At 30.7% G+C, this 17,929-nt stretch overlaps 3 protein-coding genes across 4 annotated transcripts in view; 2 read left to right on the top strand and 1 right to left on the bottom strand.

The window, feature by feature from the left end:
• The first annotated feature begins 53 nt into the window (after positions 1–53).
• On the top strand, positions 54–3,224 carry LOC115875820 (phosphoserine phosphatase). The gene is made up of 5 exons (XM_030891337.1): positions 54–473; positions 541–675; positions 730–875; positions 2,781–2,942; positions 3,089–3,224. Exons 1-5 carry the CDS (start codon positions 340–342, stop codon positions 3,184–3,186), a joined length of 675 nt encoding a protein of 224 aa, XP_030747197.1. The 5' UTR covers positions 54–339; the 3' UTR covers positions 3,187–3,224.
• Positions 3,225–3,227: 3 nt separating this feature from the next.
• LOC115875819 (mitochondrial import receptor subunit TOM70) lies at positions 3,228–17,136 on the bottom strand. Its single transcript, XM_030891336.1, has 6 exons — positions 16,611–17,136; positions 16,266–16,549; positions 15,828–16,151; positions 14,188–14,435; positions 11,185–11,405; positions 3,228–3,988 (listed from the first exon to the last, which is right to left on the bottom strand). Exons 1-6 carry the CDS (start codon positions 17,015–17,017, stop codon positions 3,832–3,834), a joined length of 1,641 nt encoding a protein of 546 aa, XP_030747196.1. The 5' UTR covers positions 17,018–17,136; the 3' UTR covers positions 3,228–3,831.
• An 87-nt stretch (positions 17,137–17,223) lies between these two features.
• Positions 17,224–17,929, top strand: part of LOC115875817 — a 28,020-nt gene continuing 27,314 nt past the window's right edge. Inside the window, exon 1 of one of the 2 annotated variants that reach the window (XM_030891335.1) lies at positions 17,224–17,536. Coding sequence is in view for 1 of the 2 variants with exons in the window: in XM_030891334.1 (XP_030747194.1) it covers positions 17,572–17,891 (320 nt within the window). In the remaining variant the exon portion in view is untranslated. Of the gene's footprint in view, positions 17,892–17,929 lie in introns of both variants that reach the window. The other variant, XM_030891334.1, reaches the window with a different exon arrangement.

Raw genomic sequence — 17,929 nt, 5'->3', positions numbered from 1 at the left:
ATTGGTACCTATTTGCCCTATGTTCCACTAGTCATGGTACACTTACTATTTATTTTGATTTTAATAACAAATTTTATTTTGTTTTTTATTGGTAATTAAGTAACCTGTTAAGTAATTTTATGAAGTAGTGCCTATTAAATTACTTAATTGCTCCATATTTATCAGTTAATGTTATTGTCTTTCTGCTTTCAAAGCTTCTGTTTACCTAAAACAGACCTAAAATTCGATTTGGAAATCAGGTTAGAGGTCAAACGATAACAATCTGTTTCTAAAATAGAACAAAACAGCAGAGATCAGCTAATTTATATAAAACATTATGAATTTTAACACCAAGAAAGCATGATTGAAGAAGTTTTAACTGTTTTGCGCCGCGTTGATGCGGTGTGTTTTGATGTAGACTCTACAGTTATTAGAGAAGAAGGAATTGATGAGTTAGCAAAGTTTTGTGGCAAGGGATCTGAAGTCAGTAGTCTGTGAGTACTTTGTGTTAATTAACAAGAATAGAACACATACATGTAGCTGAATGATATTACATTGCAGCACAGCAAAAGCTATGGGTGGTTCGATGACATTTCAAGAATCCCTTCAGTTACGTTTGAATATAATTCAACCTTCGTTGAGTCAAGTTAAAGATTTTATTCGAAGTCAACCACCTACATTAACACCTGGAATAAAGTGAGCTTTGTCTTAGATTATTACATTGAGCCAATTAGAGAGATTACCTTTTAGAAACCTGGTTAATTTATTACATGCTAGAAAAATACCTGTGTACTTAATTTCTGGTGGATTCCAGTGCATTATAGCACCTGTAGCCAAAGAACTGCACATACCTTTTGAACATATTTTTGCTAATAGATTAAAATTTTATTATAATGGTAAGAAAAAAGCCTCTTTTCATTGACATTAATTTAAATGAAAATGGGATTGTGGGAAACACACATGGTGTTTGTAAAGTTCATATCACACTCATTTCAAAGAAGGTAAATTTTCAACATTCTTATTGAGATAATCTGTGTAAAAGTTCATAAATTTTCGATTTTTTAATGATCATCTTTTTACTATAGCATTTGGAGTAATCTGAGAACTTTACGACCTCACAATGATTTTTGTTATTTTTACATAATCCGTCTGAGAGGATAGTCTCCCAGTTCTATGGCAAGATATCAACCTAGGTGTGAGATGGTGCATTGTCTTGAAACAAAATTCCCTCCGCAGATATGGCCATTTTGATGCGATTTATGCCTTCGATTTGTCATAGCGTAATTGTTTTTTCTGTCCTCCAAAGATTTTTTCTCAGGTTCATTATTATTCGATTTTTTTTTGTCCTAGATGTTCTCAAAATTCACATTCCTCTCAAGAACAGTAAGAAAAAACGAGAAATTTCAGATTAAAATTTAAAAAAGTAACGCATTGATTTTCCTACCTATTGTATTCTTTGTACTAATGGAAGGGTCCAGGGGAATAACTTGTTAAGCGCCTGACATCTTCGTTTAAAAAAATAATATTTTAAATTTTAATCTACAGTGCCATGGCTTTGTTAAAAACACTAATTTTTAATCAAGGAGCCTTGATAAAATAACTTTGATCGTCTAATGTTTTTCGTCTCTTGCCCCCTGGCTAGTAAAAAATGCCCAAATCGTATTTTTAATAATATCTCAGGTTTTTTAAATGGAACGAGGATGGCTCGTCAGCATATTTGGAAAAAGCATTTTTTTATAAGAATCATTTAGTAACTTTGCAGTGGGATTCTGTAACCTCCGTAGCAAGAAATTTCCTGTCTAGCCTATGCTATTTGTATATGATTGATGAGTCACTAGACAGGAAATATGTTTACAGAACCGGGGCTTTGGTATTTCGAGTCAAATGTCGTTATGAACCGCATGTTACAATTTCAAATAAACCATATGCGAAAATGTCAAAAGTTGACATGTGATATGTCATTCTATTCAGAGTGTCATTTTCTATTGAATAAAGTAGAAATATATCGAGGGTGCCATTTAAAAATCAAAAGTTGTCATTTCCGGTTTTTCACAATTGAATACGTCAGTATTCAATTTTTTTTGGTCACTTCCTGTTTCACCGGAAATGACAACTTTTGATTTTTAAATAGCACCCTCGATATATTTCTACTTTACTCAATAGAAAATGACACTCTGAATAGAATGACATATCACATGTCAACTTTTGACATTTTCGCATATGGTTGCGACAATTATATTACAACAATTTTGCTACAATTGTTGCTACAACAAAGTTGCTACAATTATATTTTCGCATATGGTTATTGACATCAATCCTAATTTATGTCATACTAAATATACCAAATCTCGTTTTTTATCTGAAGAAATAAAAAAGTTGTAGGGGTGAGCCACTTTTGAGACGCACCCGGTATACCTAGTAAAAATATAGGATACACGGAAAGAACCTGATAACCACTAGCCGTCCGATGCTCTTCTGTAAAATTAGTAAAATGGCGCTTTTCATGTTTTTCCACTGGACCCTTCAATTATAAATTATTGACATTTGCTTGTTTAATTCGACAAATGCTTGTTCATTCTCTGGGAATGTTCTCCAATGATCTCATTCTAGAGACTGTCAAACAAGAACTAAGCATCGAAAATGGCTTAAGTCATAGTGGGTCTCTTTCAAGAAGATGCCAAAAGAAATTTTGCAGATTTTGTTGCATGAATGTTGCCTATTCATGGTGATGTCGGAAACTTTTCAGACTATTCTTGTACATATATTGATGGAATCGCATTTATATTTTCATCATATTTTAGGCGATTTTGCTGGTTTCGACGAGAGTCAACCTACTTCACGAAGCGGTGGTAAAGGTGTTGTTATACAGCATTTAAAAGATAAATATCATTATAGGAATTTAATTTTGATTGGGGATGGGGCCACAGATCTAGAGGCTTGTCCTCCTGCAGATGCGTTTATAGGCAAGTAGGAACAAAAAATACACAACACTAAATTCAGATATTTTCAAAACGACATTTTATGTTTAGTTATTTCTTTTTGACTTAAACTATTCACAATATAAGAATTATCTTTCTTTAATATCACCACTGATATTTTATTTTGTTAGGTTATGGTGGAAATATCATTAGGCCAAGCGTTAAAGCCAAAGCAAAATGGTTCGTCACCGATTTCAATGAGATTATCAACGCCATATCGGAATTGTAGAATATGGTTCACATAATTTTAATAAAAGTTTATTTTTACTATATTTTTTTATTAAAAAACCATATATTTCTAGTTTAATATAATAATATTTGCGGCAGTGTAACAACTGTGTTTAAAATGCATTCTTGCCTTTATTGTACACACTACGACACTACCCTCTTCATAACTATGGAATATTTTACAGTGACAAAAAGTTCACGTCAAAGGATTTTTTTATTATGTAGTTTCTCAAAGGGCTGGAATTCTGAATCACTTGATATTTTTTGGTATCATTTATTGTGATTCCACTTACATGTTTCAGGTTCATATTTTTGAGGTTTGAACTTCAAACTTCACATTGTTGTTAGATTGTTTAATTTTTGATTCCACATGTTTTAAGTTACTCTATAATTAAAAAAATATCCTTTTTGTTGCAAACTTTTTGGTGGACACCTGTATAGAGAATTTGTAAAAACAATTTGTCCAATTTTAATCCAAAACTACATTCTGATTTTGGAACACGAAATAACATAAAAATTCAAAGTTCTAGCGACAATGTTTCATTCATTTGGAAATTTAACGATCAAATATATAACATAATGTGAATATTAACATTTACATCAACAAAAAATTAGACTATCTTTTTTTCGTACGTTTTTTATGGAATTATGTCATCAATGTTGGTCCGATACCCATCCTTGAGGCGATCTTCAATTGCGATGCTGCAGCGTCTCTTAAGGAGAACAAATGTACCATCTCCATCTCAGACCTTGCCAAGGCTATTGCCTTGTTAAATAGATCGATGGCGATTATCAAATTGCCCCTAAAACCAAAATATATTTGATGTTCAAACTTCTGGTTTTTAAATATTTAATATTTATTTTATTTTGCTTATTTACGGGATTAATCCCACTAGAAAATAATAAATATAATATCAATATTAATACCTAACCTAAACAACTATAAGACCGTGGCCCAACATAGCTGCTCGCGTCACTCGCGTGTAGCGGCGCGTATCCGCGTATCGCGTACGGTGGAGGAGAGTGCGTACAGTGGCCTCACATGTCGCGCGTATTCAGGCGGATTTTAGTTCGCGTATTGATTAGGGACGGTATTGTTATTAAGCGAAAATGTGTAATGCTAATAATTTATTTTTATTTGAAAATTCTACAATAAAATTTAATCTAATAAACGGAGAATTTGGGTTCATATTAATAAAAGTATGGAAACTCATGGAGAATTCCATTCATCCACGGATTTTTTTTGAATATATGAGGATGTCAAATGTCAATTAGTTCTTTGGACTTGTTGTTATCAAAAGTTGCACAGAAGATATCAACAGAAACAACCAGATAGAGAAACCCAATTACACCTGAAGATGTAGTAGGTTGTTTATTCTGTTATAATTTAATGTTGACTAGATATTTAGAATTTGATTAAAAATTAAATTAAAATATATTTTGTTTATGAAAATACAATATGATCGAAAAAAACGCTGTCAGCGATGGCTATGAATGAAATGAAGATCGCTTTTATTTTATATGTAAAATTATATGGGGAATGTCATCGATCGTCATTTCCAAGCCAACTGGACGACGTTTATTTTATTATTATTTATATTACTTATATTATTTTTTCGATCATACGGTATAAGCTACTTTAATAAAAAAAACTTAAATTTCACTGAATTTTATTCATATTGAACGTTAATCAAACCATCTAATAATTAAGATCTCAAAGCTTGCAAAAAAGCTGATGAATTATTATACATATGTGAAAATGCGTTACTACTAACTTGTCTAATAAATAATAAAAGTGAATGTATAAACAGTGTTCTTTAATTTTAATTAATTTTATAATAATAAGTTATGAGCTATTTTGTATATTTTAAATTTATAAAAATTATTTTACTACTTTCCGCTCCAAATCTCATTAATTCAATTTTACTTTATTTAGTAATATCATGCCAACAACCATTATTCATATTAAGGTAATAGGTCAGTAAGCGAGGATAAAAATAGGGTATTACCTCCGAATTCTTGACACCCGCACGATTGACGTGAAATTTTAACAGCGAATAGAGATATATGTAAGAAACAAAAGTTACATAGTAGTGATGTGTGCTTTCACCCTGGGGGTGAGTGCCACTCCTTCTCGAGGGTGAAAAATAAATCACCTATTTTAATTATAAAAATCAATAAAGTGATGAATTCTAAGCAAAAAATGTTCTATAATATTTTTTCAGAAAATTGATATTTTCCGAGTTATTTAGTATTGAAAATGATTTTTTTATCTAAAAACTGCATATTTTTCTGCCATTTTTATAAATAACTGGAAAACTTTGCGTTTTATCGCAAAACTCATATAAGGCAAAAATAAAGTTTATTGAATAATGAATCGATTAATTTTTTGTTGATTACCATAAGTGTAATAATAGCCGAGTTATCACTCTGTAAAAGTCATTTTTATTTTTCGAAAACTAAATTGCAACTTTTTACCATAATAATGGCGAAAGAACACATTTTTCGAAGAAAATGAATATGACCGTTTTTAAAGTGATTGAAAAGACCATGTAAATGCCTTTTTAAAACAAAAACTCGCGGAGTTATGATAAAAATAAAATGGTCACCTCATTTCTTTTGGAAAAAAATTAACAACAAAATCTATGACTAAAATCATAAAAATAAAAACTATCAATTTATAGAAAATTACACGAGCTACAAATTAACCTCTATGGTTCAACAGTCTTGAACTCTTCATTTTTACGAGATTTTTGGGCTTTATAGGCTCAAAGAAGGTGATCTTTACACGCAAGTCAAACTAAAAGACGTAATATCTACGAAATAAAGAGATCTACAGAAAAATTGAAATAGAGCAAAGATATTGCAAAAAAGAAGACTTCCAATTTTATTTTGTTGCATTTTTTAGGTATCTTGCTTAGTTTTTGAGATATGTCAAAAAAATTAAAATTTTTTAAAAAATAATTTTTTTTCATTGTTTTCAATTTTTTTCCAAATTTAGGCATTCTAAACCGCTCGAACTTGCAGAATCCATTGTTAGTACCCTTGTATATGAATTTTTAAAGTAGCTCAACCTAAGACGTTTATGGATGTAAAGCACCAGATGGCGGGGCGTATTTCACAGTCTTTTACTACAGAAAATATTTTTTGTTACTCTGAATTTAGAAGCGGCCAATAAAAACAGAGAAAATAAAAATCGATAATTTTCGGACTGTGCCAATTGGTTACTAATCGACCAGATATTTTTTGTCTATTAGATATGCTATAAAAGCTGGTAATTATACAATTCGACCATTGTAAATACCCGACAAATTCCGCAAGGCCGACGAGGTCGATGTTTTTCGCTGATAAGAAAAAAAATGTTTGTTCAGGTAATTTTCGAGATATTTTTTCTTTCTGAATGCACATTTTAAAGTATTTTATATTCTTTGTCCGTTTGATCTATTACACTAATCGCACGTGTCGAAGTTTTGTTTCTTGTAGTTTTAAAACATTTTCTTGTTTCTTTGTAGTTGTAATGTAAAATTAGATTAATTTATTAAGTTTGATTATAATGTTTAGTGTAGACTACCAGAAGTAATTTAGTAGTGTTTTTATATTTTATTTGGAAGTTAAGTAGTAGGTGAAGGGGTAATTTGCTTAATTTTTCTTTATGTTTGATTAATTAATAAGTTTGATAATTTGTTTAGTGTAGAATACAAGAAGTAGTTTGTGTAGTGTTCTTGTAAGAGATTATATTCATTTATTTTGTAGTTGAGTAGAAGGGTAAGGTATTTGGGTATTTTTTTCTTTTTGTTTTTCTTCTAATAATTGTAGTAGTGCTTTTAAATAGTGTGATAGATACATTATAATCTTATCATATAATTTTGGTTTTCTGGTAGTTGAATATACGAAAAAAAATCTGATCAAATTTATTTTAAATTAAATTAATCTAGTCTTATTAATCAAATTAAACTAGTCAAATAATATAATTAATATTATTTAATTATAATCAATTAAGCAATCAATTATTAAAAAATATTAATTATTTTGGAAAATAACTTTTGAACTGGAGTATTATTGATAAAATTTAGCCAATTTTTTTTACCCAGTAGCCGTATTTCAATATGATATTATCATTTATCACTGTATAATAACTTTGTTGTGGCAGAAAAATATACCAGTTACTTTCAAAATATTATTTCTTTTCAAATGTCACAAAAGTATTAATTTTTGCGACGTGATTGACAATATAAAAGTCATTTTAACGCCTAGGCATAAAAGTAAAGCACTTTTTCGCCGAAGCATAAAAGTATGAAAATATATTATTAAAATGACATAAGTCTCAAATTCAACTAGCCGTAACCATAGTTTCCCGATATATAATTACTCATGGTACAAAGAAAACTTGAAAACAAGGTATGATCGATAGCGACTCCAATTTCGTTCAGTTTGCGCATATCGCCTGTGACGCCATATGCCATACAAAATAATATCCTTATTGTTCAATTGCCACTAATAAAAAAAGACTTAAAATAGGGAAGAATTCGGACATTAGGCATTAAGTTATGTAAAATCATCGAGACTGACATTTGAAAAGTTATGACACATTATAAACATTTATTATGTACTTTGAATAAGAAGACTAAGGAAGGAGCATAATGCTATCCATGTATTCATGCATGGTGGGCGGAAAAAGCTCTCTAGGGTGGGGATCCTTGACAGTTCTGTTTGACGATTCATTTGACACATTTGAATTTGATTTGAAATTTTGTGGATTTGTCAGTCTTTACGGAGCTTATTTTATGTTATTTATTATTTATTCTACTACTGATAGTTGTATAAAGGTAGTAAATCTAGATGGAAATTGTGGCAGAACTTAAATTAACAGTGACATTATCGCGATTTATCGAAAAAGACTCTCAAATAGTTGGTTGTGTAACGTGCGGTAGATCTCGGCAAAAATTGAGTGAAATAATGGAACAACATTTCGCCAGTAAGTGACTATATAATATACATACGTGTAGTAAACCGATCATTTATGAAATTCACTTAAATTAACTAAATTATATATTTTCTTGCATTTTAACTTTTTTTTACTACTTGTCAAAGATCAGATGTCAAAGAATTTTGATACGTTAATTTGACTTACCTACTTCAGTAGCGTATCGGATGTTTGTGTTAATAAATACTTATTATAACTTATCTATTTTTATTAGAATTATATATTTTCATAACAATTTTAATAACTACCAACCTTTATTCACAACGTAAAATAAAATAACACATTATTGAGTCTACCCCACGTCTACCCTACATCATAGTTTTACATTTTTTAAATAAAATTAGAACGGTACTGATAAACCGGAATTTAAGTCGGCCATATTTGAGGCCCATCGCAGTGTACCTAAGATTTTTGATATGCTCCTTCCTTAGTCTTCTTATTCAAAGATTATGTATCATCTGTTTGAAAATTTGAAATTGGCGCGTGGAGCTTGCCGACCAATAGTGCCGTTTATCACCTGTGATGTGGTGACCAACCTGTGATGTGGTGATCATACCTTGTTTTCTTTGTATCATGATAATTACTTACAAGGTATGAGTTTTAAATCTTTTTATATTATTTGGAACGTTTGAAATTGTTTAAAAAATTATTTGTGGCGTTTAAAAAAAATAGCATGCCCTATTCGGAGTAAAAATTACTTTTTGTGCTTCGGCTGTATGTGAAACGTACAGTCTCGCCACGAAAAGTGTCATTTTTTCTCCTAATAAAACAATATACTAGAAAGTTTTATGGTTTAACGGGCTTTGTGAGTTAAAACATAATGATATTTTCAGTTTCTATAATTCTTGATCGAAAATAAACGGCGTCAGTGATGGCTATGAAATGAAGATCGCTGTCATTTTATATGTAAATTTATATGGGAAATGTCGTCGATCGTCATTTCCCAGCCAACTGGACGCCGTTTTTTTTCATATGGTACAAAGTTAAAACAAATTTGACTCTGATCATGTTTTACGCTAAGAAATATTTATTTCGTGTAATAAAGATTTAAATGGTGTATTAAGTACATAATATTTATTTAAATGTCAAATAATATTATTGAAGCAAGTGCCAAGTTTTATTTTTAATTAAGAAAAAATTTAATCAAGAATGTATAAAAGTTTTGTTTTTAAGAAAAAATTATCGTAAATTCGTAAAACCTCAATTTAGAATAAAATGATCTAAGAATGAAATAAAATTTTATAGCCCTGTGTCAAATCGAAATAAAGTAAGTGTATGTAACTTTTTTTAAATATTAATAATTACCAGTAATAAGCATTAATGTACCAACATATTGAAATAATAATTTCTTTGTTAATACGGTTTAGAATCCTTAAAATAACAGAAAAAATAATCGAAAATCAACAATGAAACAATAGTTTTGTTTAAATTTATTATTTTTTATCAGTTGAGCCCTATTATAGTTCGCAAAAATCCGAGCTATATTATTACATTACTCTGAGGGAAATACCGCAAATAATCGATATTTTTGACTCCGCCCCTAATCACATGCTTAATTCCTTTAAAGCTTCACGATTTGTTCACCAGAGGCAGCACATTTTGTCGAGAGGTTGATCAACTTTAAGAATATATAAACAAGGTTAGTACCTAAATATAGCCAACTGTACATGTATTATGCTTAGTTTTTATTTTTATGATTTTATTCATGAATTGTGTTGTTAATTTTTTTCCGAAAAAATGAGGTGACCCTTTTATTTTTATCATAACTCCGCGCGTTTTTGAACTACGAACTTTTTTGAAAAAGCGTTTAAAAGGTCTTTTCAAGCACTTTAAAAACGGTCATATTCATTTTCTTTGAAAAATGTGTTTTTTCGCCAATATTTTACAGTAAAAATTTATTTTTCGAAAAATAAAAAATCACCTTTACAGAGTGATAATTCGGCTATTATTACACCTACGGTAATCAACAAGAAATGTATCGTTTAGTTGTTCGAGTTATTTATAAAAAATAGCAGAAAAATATGCAGTTTTTAGATGAAAAAAAAAACATTTTCAATCCTAAATAACTCGGAAAATATTAATTTTCTGAAAAAATGTTATAAATTTTTTGCTTAGAATTCATCCCTGTATTGATTTTTACAATTAAAATGGGTGATTTATTTTTCATTCCCGAGAAGGGGTGGTACTCACCCCCAGGGTGAAAACACACATCGCTACTATGTAACTTTTGTTTCTTACATATATCTCTATTCACTGTTAAAATTTCACGCCAATCGGTGTAGGTGTTTAGAATTCGGACCCTAAGCTTACTGGCCTATAAGTCGGTCAAACAACAGTGAATTAAATGAACTAAACGAACTAATCATTTTAGTGAACGGGATTGAAAAATGGAAATCAGTACAGTGAACTAAACTTCCCATCTCTAATACGCGCGAAAATTTCAACCAGCGAGCAAATACGCGTCAATCCGCCTGTATGTGAGGCCACTTCCATTTACTTCAATGCATTTAAACGCTACGCGGTCCTCTCCGCTCTGCTTGTCGCCTCATGTGGGGCCACGCACTAAGCTTGGTGCATTTCAATCGATTTTTAAAATATCGACAGCAGCGCTCGGTACGACAGAAATCAGAACTGTAAGGCTAACTTTATTTCACGCCGTCTCGGTTATCGTTCATGTTAATTGCATTGAAATAATTAAAATCGTGGCTATTAAGCCTAGGTGGCTAATTAAGATGTAAGTATTTTGGTTTTTAATAGTGCAGTTATTGAAACTAAAATTCTCAGGTACGAAGTTTGTGTGATGTACGAACAGAATTTATAGCATTTATGGTATTAGAATAAAAAGTTACTTAAGCTCATGAATCAGCGAAAAATCCATTCCCAAACAAGAGGCCAAACCACCATGTGGGTTCATCTTTAGTTGCTGCCACTATACCGTAGTTTATGAACAAAAAAAGGCAAAGAAACATTTTTTTATCATTGATTTTTCGCGAAAAAATGAACTAAGATACTAACCTTTGAACTTCTACCGTTCCTAGCGTTTCATACGCAAATTCGCACTTTTCATCAATTTTAATAGCGTCGCGCATCAGCTGGACGGCATTTTCGATTTCTCCTTTCCACTGCAATAAAAGTAATCCCCTGTGTACATACACAGAAGCGTTAGTAGAGTCGATTTTCATAGCTTTCTGGTATAAGTCTTCGGCCGATGAAAATTCTTGACGTTCCGTCTGAACCTGAATATAAACGAAGTTTTCTAAACATATATCACAGGGTAACATTATACTTGAAACTTACAAGCTGAAGTCATGACTTTATCTCTTTAAAGAAAAAAATAATGAAGCAATATACACACACACACACACACACACACACAGGGTGCACCAAAAAGTTTACAACAAAAGGAATATTTATATTACTGAACAAAAAGTTGATAGGGAGTTTCTTTAGCATATCTGGTAACAAAAAAATAATTTTGATAATGTCATGAGACAAGTGTCATGGTGGCAAATTATAATAATCCTCATATAATCCTGCATAAATATACAAAAAGTGGGACTACATAACACAAAAAAAGTGAAAGAGAAAAGTTGTTTGGAATTTGGTTTAATATTTATGTACCAAGTTGCTACCCATAAATAATCAAAGATAAAAAAAAGTATTTTTCCCATGTGAGACAGAAGACAAAGCCGAATCTCATAAAAATAATTTCTAATGCAGTTGTTTACTTATTTATCATATATATATACTCTGTTTTTTTTTATTCAGGTAAGATTTCGACAGACGATGACAAGCAGATGACGTCCACAACATCCATTTATTTCACTAAAAAAAGTTTCTAATATTTTTTAAGTTAACGATGAATGGGTTTATATATAAATCCATCATGGCGTCGTCTCTTGTTCTTTTTAACCAGTTTTATTGTTTTTTTTCAAAAATGACAGATCATATTTCAATTTTATTTGTTTGCGTATGAACTCGACTTAAGATTTTTGAGGCTTGTCACACTCTTGCCAAATTATAGGTTATAATTTAGAGACAACTGACGTTAAAAGCATTGTTTATATGTCAACCATAACCAACGGTTGTTCGCCCGAAATTGGCTCTAGTTACGAATTACTTTTGCATTTTGGTTCGTGTTATTAGTTGTGTGTTTTGAAGTTAAGTGGAGAACAAATCGGGGAAAATTAACTGTAGACCCAGATCACAGTTTATAGTTAATATTCGATGCCAAGAAAGCCACCAATAGCCACCAATAAAGTTTGTACCATCTTGTATAATATGGTACTAAAAACTGGAGTAGCTGTAAAATAACGATATTACACGATAGTTAAATAATGGATTTTATAGTACTGCAGAGATATCATGTCAAAAGATACTAGTTTAAAAAAAAATAAGATTAAAGTTAATTAATCAACTTTTAAGGTATAAAATTCATAATAACTAATATATAAGTTATATTGATAAATGTAGGAAGTTTCTTGAAGTTTGAAGGTAGCTCTTTTTAATATTTTTTTGGTATGTGATGTTTTGTTTCAAATACACTCTTGTTTTATTATATTCGGTGCCAAGAAAGCCACCAATAAAGTTTGTACCATTTTTTTTTTCTTATTTGTTTTGTATCAACACATACTGTAATTAAAAAAAAATGACTCAATTAGATTTTTTTTTCAGTTTTATACAGTTTTTTTACAATATTTTGAAGTAATTACTTGTCACTCAAATTTTAGTTATATTAATTTCATGCTACGCGTTCCAATTGTACCAACATATTTCTTTGTAAAATAAAATAAACTACTTTGAAATTAAAATGACAGACACGTCTATCACTGTCAAGGATTTTGTCGCTGGACGGACTATACATAGTTTAGTACACAATATACAGGGTGATTCAGGTTTTACTAGAAAAACTTCAGGTATCTCGATAGAACTAACTGAAATAATGATAGTTTGTATTATAAACCATACTCCTAAAACGCTTCCGCTTGGAGTAAAATGGCGCTAAAATTTGAATTATTTTTCATATGGCATGCTGCTAATTAAGTAACATTTTTCGAACGCAGCTGAGCTATGTCCGGAATTTTGTGGAATATCTCGAAAACTAAGCGACATATCAAAAAAATTTAAGAACAAGAAAAGTTAGTAAAAAGATGGAAGGTATCAGAAGAAAATACAAATTTATCCAGTGGCGTGCGACAAAAAAGTTCGACAAGGTTCCGTGCAGTTGACACTAACAAAAAACGTATAGCAATTAATCCAATTTTTTTCACACATATCAGCCACGTTGCCCTTAGTATTTAACCAAACACTTGCGTATTTAGATCCTCTGGCTTACAAGTAATAAAATAAAAACCGAAAAATAATTTAAATTTTAGCGCCATTTTACTCCAAGCGGAAGCGTTTTTGGAGTATGGTTTATAATTCAAACTATCATTATTTCGGTTAGTTCTATCGATACCTGCAGTTATTCTAGTAAAATCTGAATCACCCTGTATAGTGTCCTGTCCCTGAAATATTACAAAAAAATAAATTTGCCATTTTACTCCAAGCGGAAGCGTTTTTGGAGTATGGTTTATAATTCAAACTATCATTATTTCGGTTAGTTCTATCGATACCTGCAGTTATTCTAGTAAAATCTGAATCACCCTGTATAGTGTCCTGTTCCTGAAATATTACAAAAAAAATAAATTTGCCATTTTACTCCAAGCGGAAGCGTTTTTGCAGTACGGTTTATAATTCAAACTATCATTATTTCAGTTAGTTCTATCGACACCTGCAGTTATTCTAGTAAAATCTGAATCACCCTGTATAGTGTCCTGTCCCTGAAATATTACAAAAAAAATAAATTTTCTATTAAACTTTTTTAAAAACTCAATATGTAATCAGAAAAATCCAGTTTGTTGCAAACTTTTTGGCACACTCTGTTGGACAATTATTATTTGTACACAATGTGTCATATTATACCATATGATCTAGGATTATACCTTACAGATCGACAAGTTTAAAATAAATAGTTACTTGAGCAAATAAAATGTACGTTTCCGCGCAGCTAGGGAATTTCTCGATGGCGTTCCTGAAATCCTCCAGACTGCGCATTAGGAGGACGGCGTTCTGTGTTTGCATCGCGTGTCTGTAGTCAGTGTAACATTTCTGAACTACCGCGATCGGGAAGTTGGGATTCAGTTCCACTGCTTTTTCGAAATCGCTACGCGCCTCTTCAGTCTTTTCCATCAACAATTTCACCTGACCGCGGTGATGGAAAACATCTAAAATTATGAAGAAGCGTCTAATTTTTTTCTAGAGCGTTTTAAATAATTCTTCTGTACAGTTTAACATACACCCTTGTTTGTTTTGTATTAACACATACCGTAAATTTTTATTTTGAAGTACAATAACTCGATTAGATTTAAACTTTTCAGTTTTATACATTTTTTTATAATATTTTGAAGTAATTATTTGGCACTAAAATTTTAAATATATTAATTTCTTTCTTTACGTTCCAATTGCACCATCTTAATTCTTTATAAAATAAACTAAACTACTTTGAAATTAAAATAACAGACATATATCTATCATTGTAAACGATTTTGTCTTTGGACAGACTATAGTTTTTCTCAAGGTTTTTCTAACATTTAACAAAATGTTTGATAGTTTTCAAAAGTGAGTTTTTTTAGTGACTCGAATTAAATTTTGAGGGTAACAGTTACTATAAGTCCTACATATTTTAATGCTAAAAAAGTGTCGATAAATTCATCAGGGACGTGCATATGGGTTATCACTGGAATATTTTTTAAAGAAAACATGTGCGCCACTGACTTTTTTCTTTTGATATCAAAATTGTGTAGGCTGTTTAGTGCCAATTAAAACTTATTTCTTGAGTTTTTGTCGAATTCGGTCTCCTTGATGAGATAAAAGCAATTTTATTAATCACAATTAATAAAATTAACATAAAATTAATAAATTATTTATTTTACCTAATTTATTATTAAATATTATTACTATTAGTCCAACATAGAGCAATTTCAAATAAAAAATAATAGTATTTAAGACAATTACAATAGTATTTAAGAGAATTACAAAAAAAAACTAATTTTAAAAAGTTTTAACATCCTGTAACTCTAAAACTATGCATTTACATACCCATGTTTATAGGAACTTTTTTTCATATTTTTTGATAAGGAATCAATGAGTACTTATTTAGAACTTTCACAAGTTAATGATATAATTTTTTTTAAAGGTTGCTACCTGACTTGGGTCATCAAGGAGGCCAAAATCGACAAATTATCAAGAGACAACATTTAATTGGCATTAAACTGCTTACACTATTTCGCTAACAAAAGAAAAAAAAGTTAGTGGCGTACGTGCTTTTTCCTGGTGAATAGGTCAACACTTTTTTAGCTTTAAAATATGTCCCATTTATAGTAACATTTACTTAACACCCTGTAGCTACGAAACAAAGCAGAATTGAACCTATGTTGATATGAAAAATAAATCTTGTTTTTACGTGAGGAATCTCCCGACGAGAGATGGCACGTTTTTTGAAAAACCCTGTAGAACAAATGTAGTAAAGCTGGAACTGGAATATAACTATTACAAATATGATGACAGTATACATACTGCATAATACATATCTGACTACACCTCAACATAATACATACCTGAAACTTCAATACCCAAACTAGCAGCTTTATCAAAATCATCCAGACACTCATCTAATTGTTCTGTTTGCATATTAATTGATGCTCTCTTTATCAATGCGTTAACTTTAATTTTAAGATCAGCTTCTTCAGCATTTATTATATTACTTAAGTCCTCTACTGCTTCTTTAAACTGACCAGTGAGGAAATTGAAAGATGCTCTCAAAGAAAGTGCCTCATTTTTGAAATTTGACTCTGCCTCACTTAAATTCAATTCTTCTGTACATGCGGGAATAATTTCCTCATATCGTTCTGTTGCAAAAGCCAGTTTGGCTTTTAAGAAACCTTAAAGAGAAGGACCAATAGAATAATGTATTAGATAAGTAGATAACTCTGGATTAAATATCTGTATTATAAAGAAAATAATTAATAAAACTACTTTATATATTACTGAAGTACCTTTTAATTCTCCTTGTCCTAATGGCTGTGTCGTTTCTAATAACTTTTTATAGACAGGATCCTCAGAAAATGAGGCAAAATATGTTTTGATGAAGTTCTTAGATGGAATTACTGGCACTCTATTTTTCATGGCTTCAGAAGCATTTTTCTTACCCAATTCTTTTAGAACTCTATCAGCCATTAACAATGCACTCTGATTTCCAAAGTTCTGAAGTAAACAAACAGATGTAACATCATCTAAAGCATTCTCCCAGTCTTTTATGATCTCATATGCTTTTGCTCTTCTAAAAATTGATTTTCTCTTTAGAAAAGAGAATGTTTTAAAATACCAAGAGTTCTTATTACCTGTATAATGCTTTTTCATATTTATGATTTAGCTCAATAGCTTTATCACAATCGGAAATCACCGCACTCCATTTCTTCAGTTGTTCATAAGCTGCTGCTCTATTTTGATAGTAAGTTGCTAAGTCTGTTTTGTACTCTTGTGGGATGGTGTCAATGGCTTTATTGTAAGAAGCAATCGCTTCGTCGTATTTACCTCGCTTGAATAGCTCGTTTCCTTCGGTTTTATATCTTTGAGCCCGTTGAAAAGGGGTTTCTTCCTTTTCAACGGGTGTTTCTTCTACTGCATGTAAAGTTTGATTTTTACTAGATCTCATATACCAATATGTTAGTCCTATAGCCCCGGCCACACCTAATCCTAGAGCGATCTGCCATTTTAGAGATGATAAGCCACCCGGAGAGCTTGACATTATTCTGTAATTTGAATAGATAACCGGCGGAATTAATTTAGGAATAATTGAAATTGGAAATTAGAGAAGTCGAGGAGGTTAAGTGCGGTATCTTGACAGATTTGTCATGACATGATAACAATATTAACAATGTTGCCAGTTCTATCCCCACAGATTCAGAGAACTTATGTCGTCAACGTCAATGAGCTATGGTAGACAAGTGTCTTTTTGTATAGTGCCGGAACTTTATTTCCTCAAAGGCACAAAATCCAAATTCATAAAATCAAAAATAGTTACTTTAATAAATTGAAGCATTTGTCTATAAGCACCATAGATAAGCACAAATAAAAAGTACACAAACAAATTATGTAATTCCATACATTTGTTGATATTTTAATCTTAATCACAATTAAGAATAATTATTGTACAATGCAAAGAAATTGGTAGAAAATGCGTATTGATAGCCACTATGATAGCCACTCTCCTTCCAAACCCAAACCATTTCTAAATTTTCTAACCTTAAATTTGATCTAAAATCAGGTAAATTTTCTTGCAAAATATTTTTTTCAAAAATAATGAATCATTTAAAATCAAATAATAGTAACTATATATTTCATTTGCCTGAAATATTACGGCAAGACGACGAAGAAATATTGCATGCACTAGAAAATAAAACTAATGCTGTTGTTAAGAATATTTATAATGTTGAGTATGTACAATCAGAAATTGAGAATTTTTTGCGATTATTTAACAGTTCTTGTCGATTGTCTCTCTTAAATTGCAACGAAAATGAAAGGGAGAACTTTACATTCTTACTATTGCTTTTGGAAAACAGTGTGAAATCTGCATTAAAAGAATTACACCATAACAATAAAATAAAATCATATAGTTTCAGGTGAGATCTACAATTCCTCTTAAATTTTATACTGTTGA

Source organism: Sitophilus oryzae, unplaced genomic scaffold, assembly GCF_002938485.1.
Source record: "Sitophilus oryzae breed Bouriz unplaced genomic scaffold, Soryzae_2.0 scaffold_1396_pilon_pilon, whole genome shotgun sequence".
In the NCBI taxonomy this organism is placed as follows: Eukaryota; Metazoa; Arthropoda; class Insecta; order Coleoptera; family Curculionidae; genus Sitophilus; species Sitophilus oryzae.
This window is presented reverse-complemented; position numbering and strand designations above follow the sequence as displayed.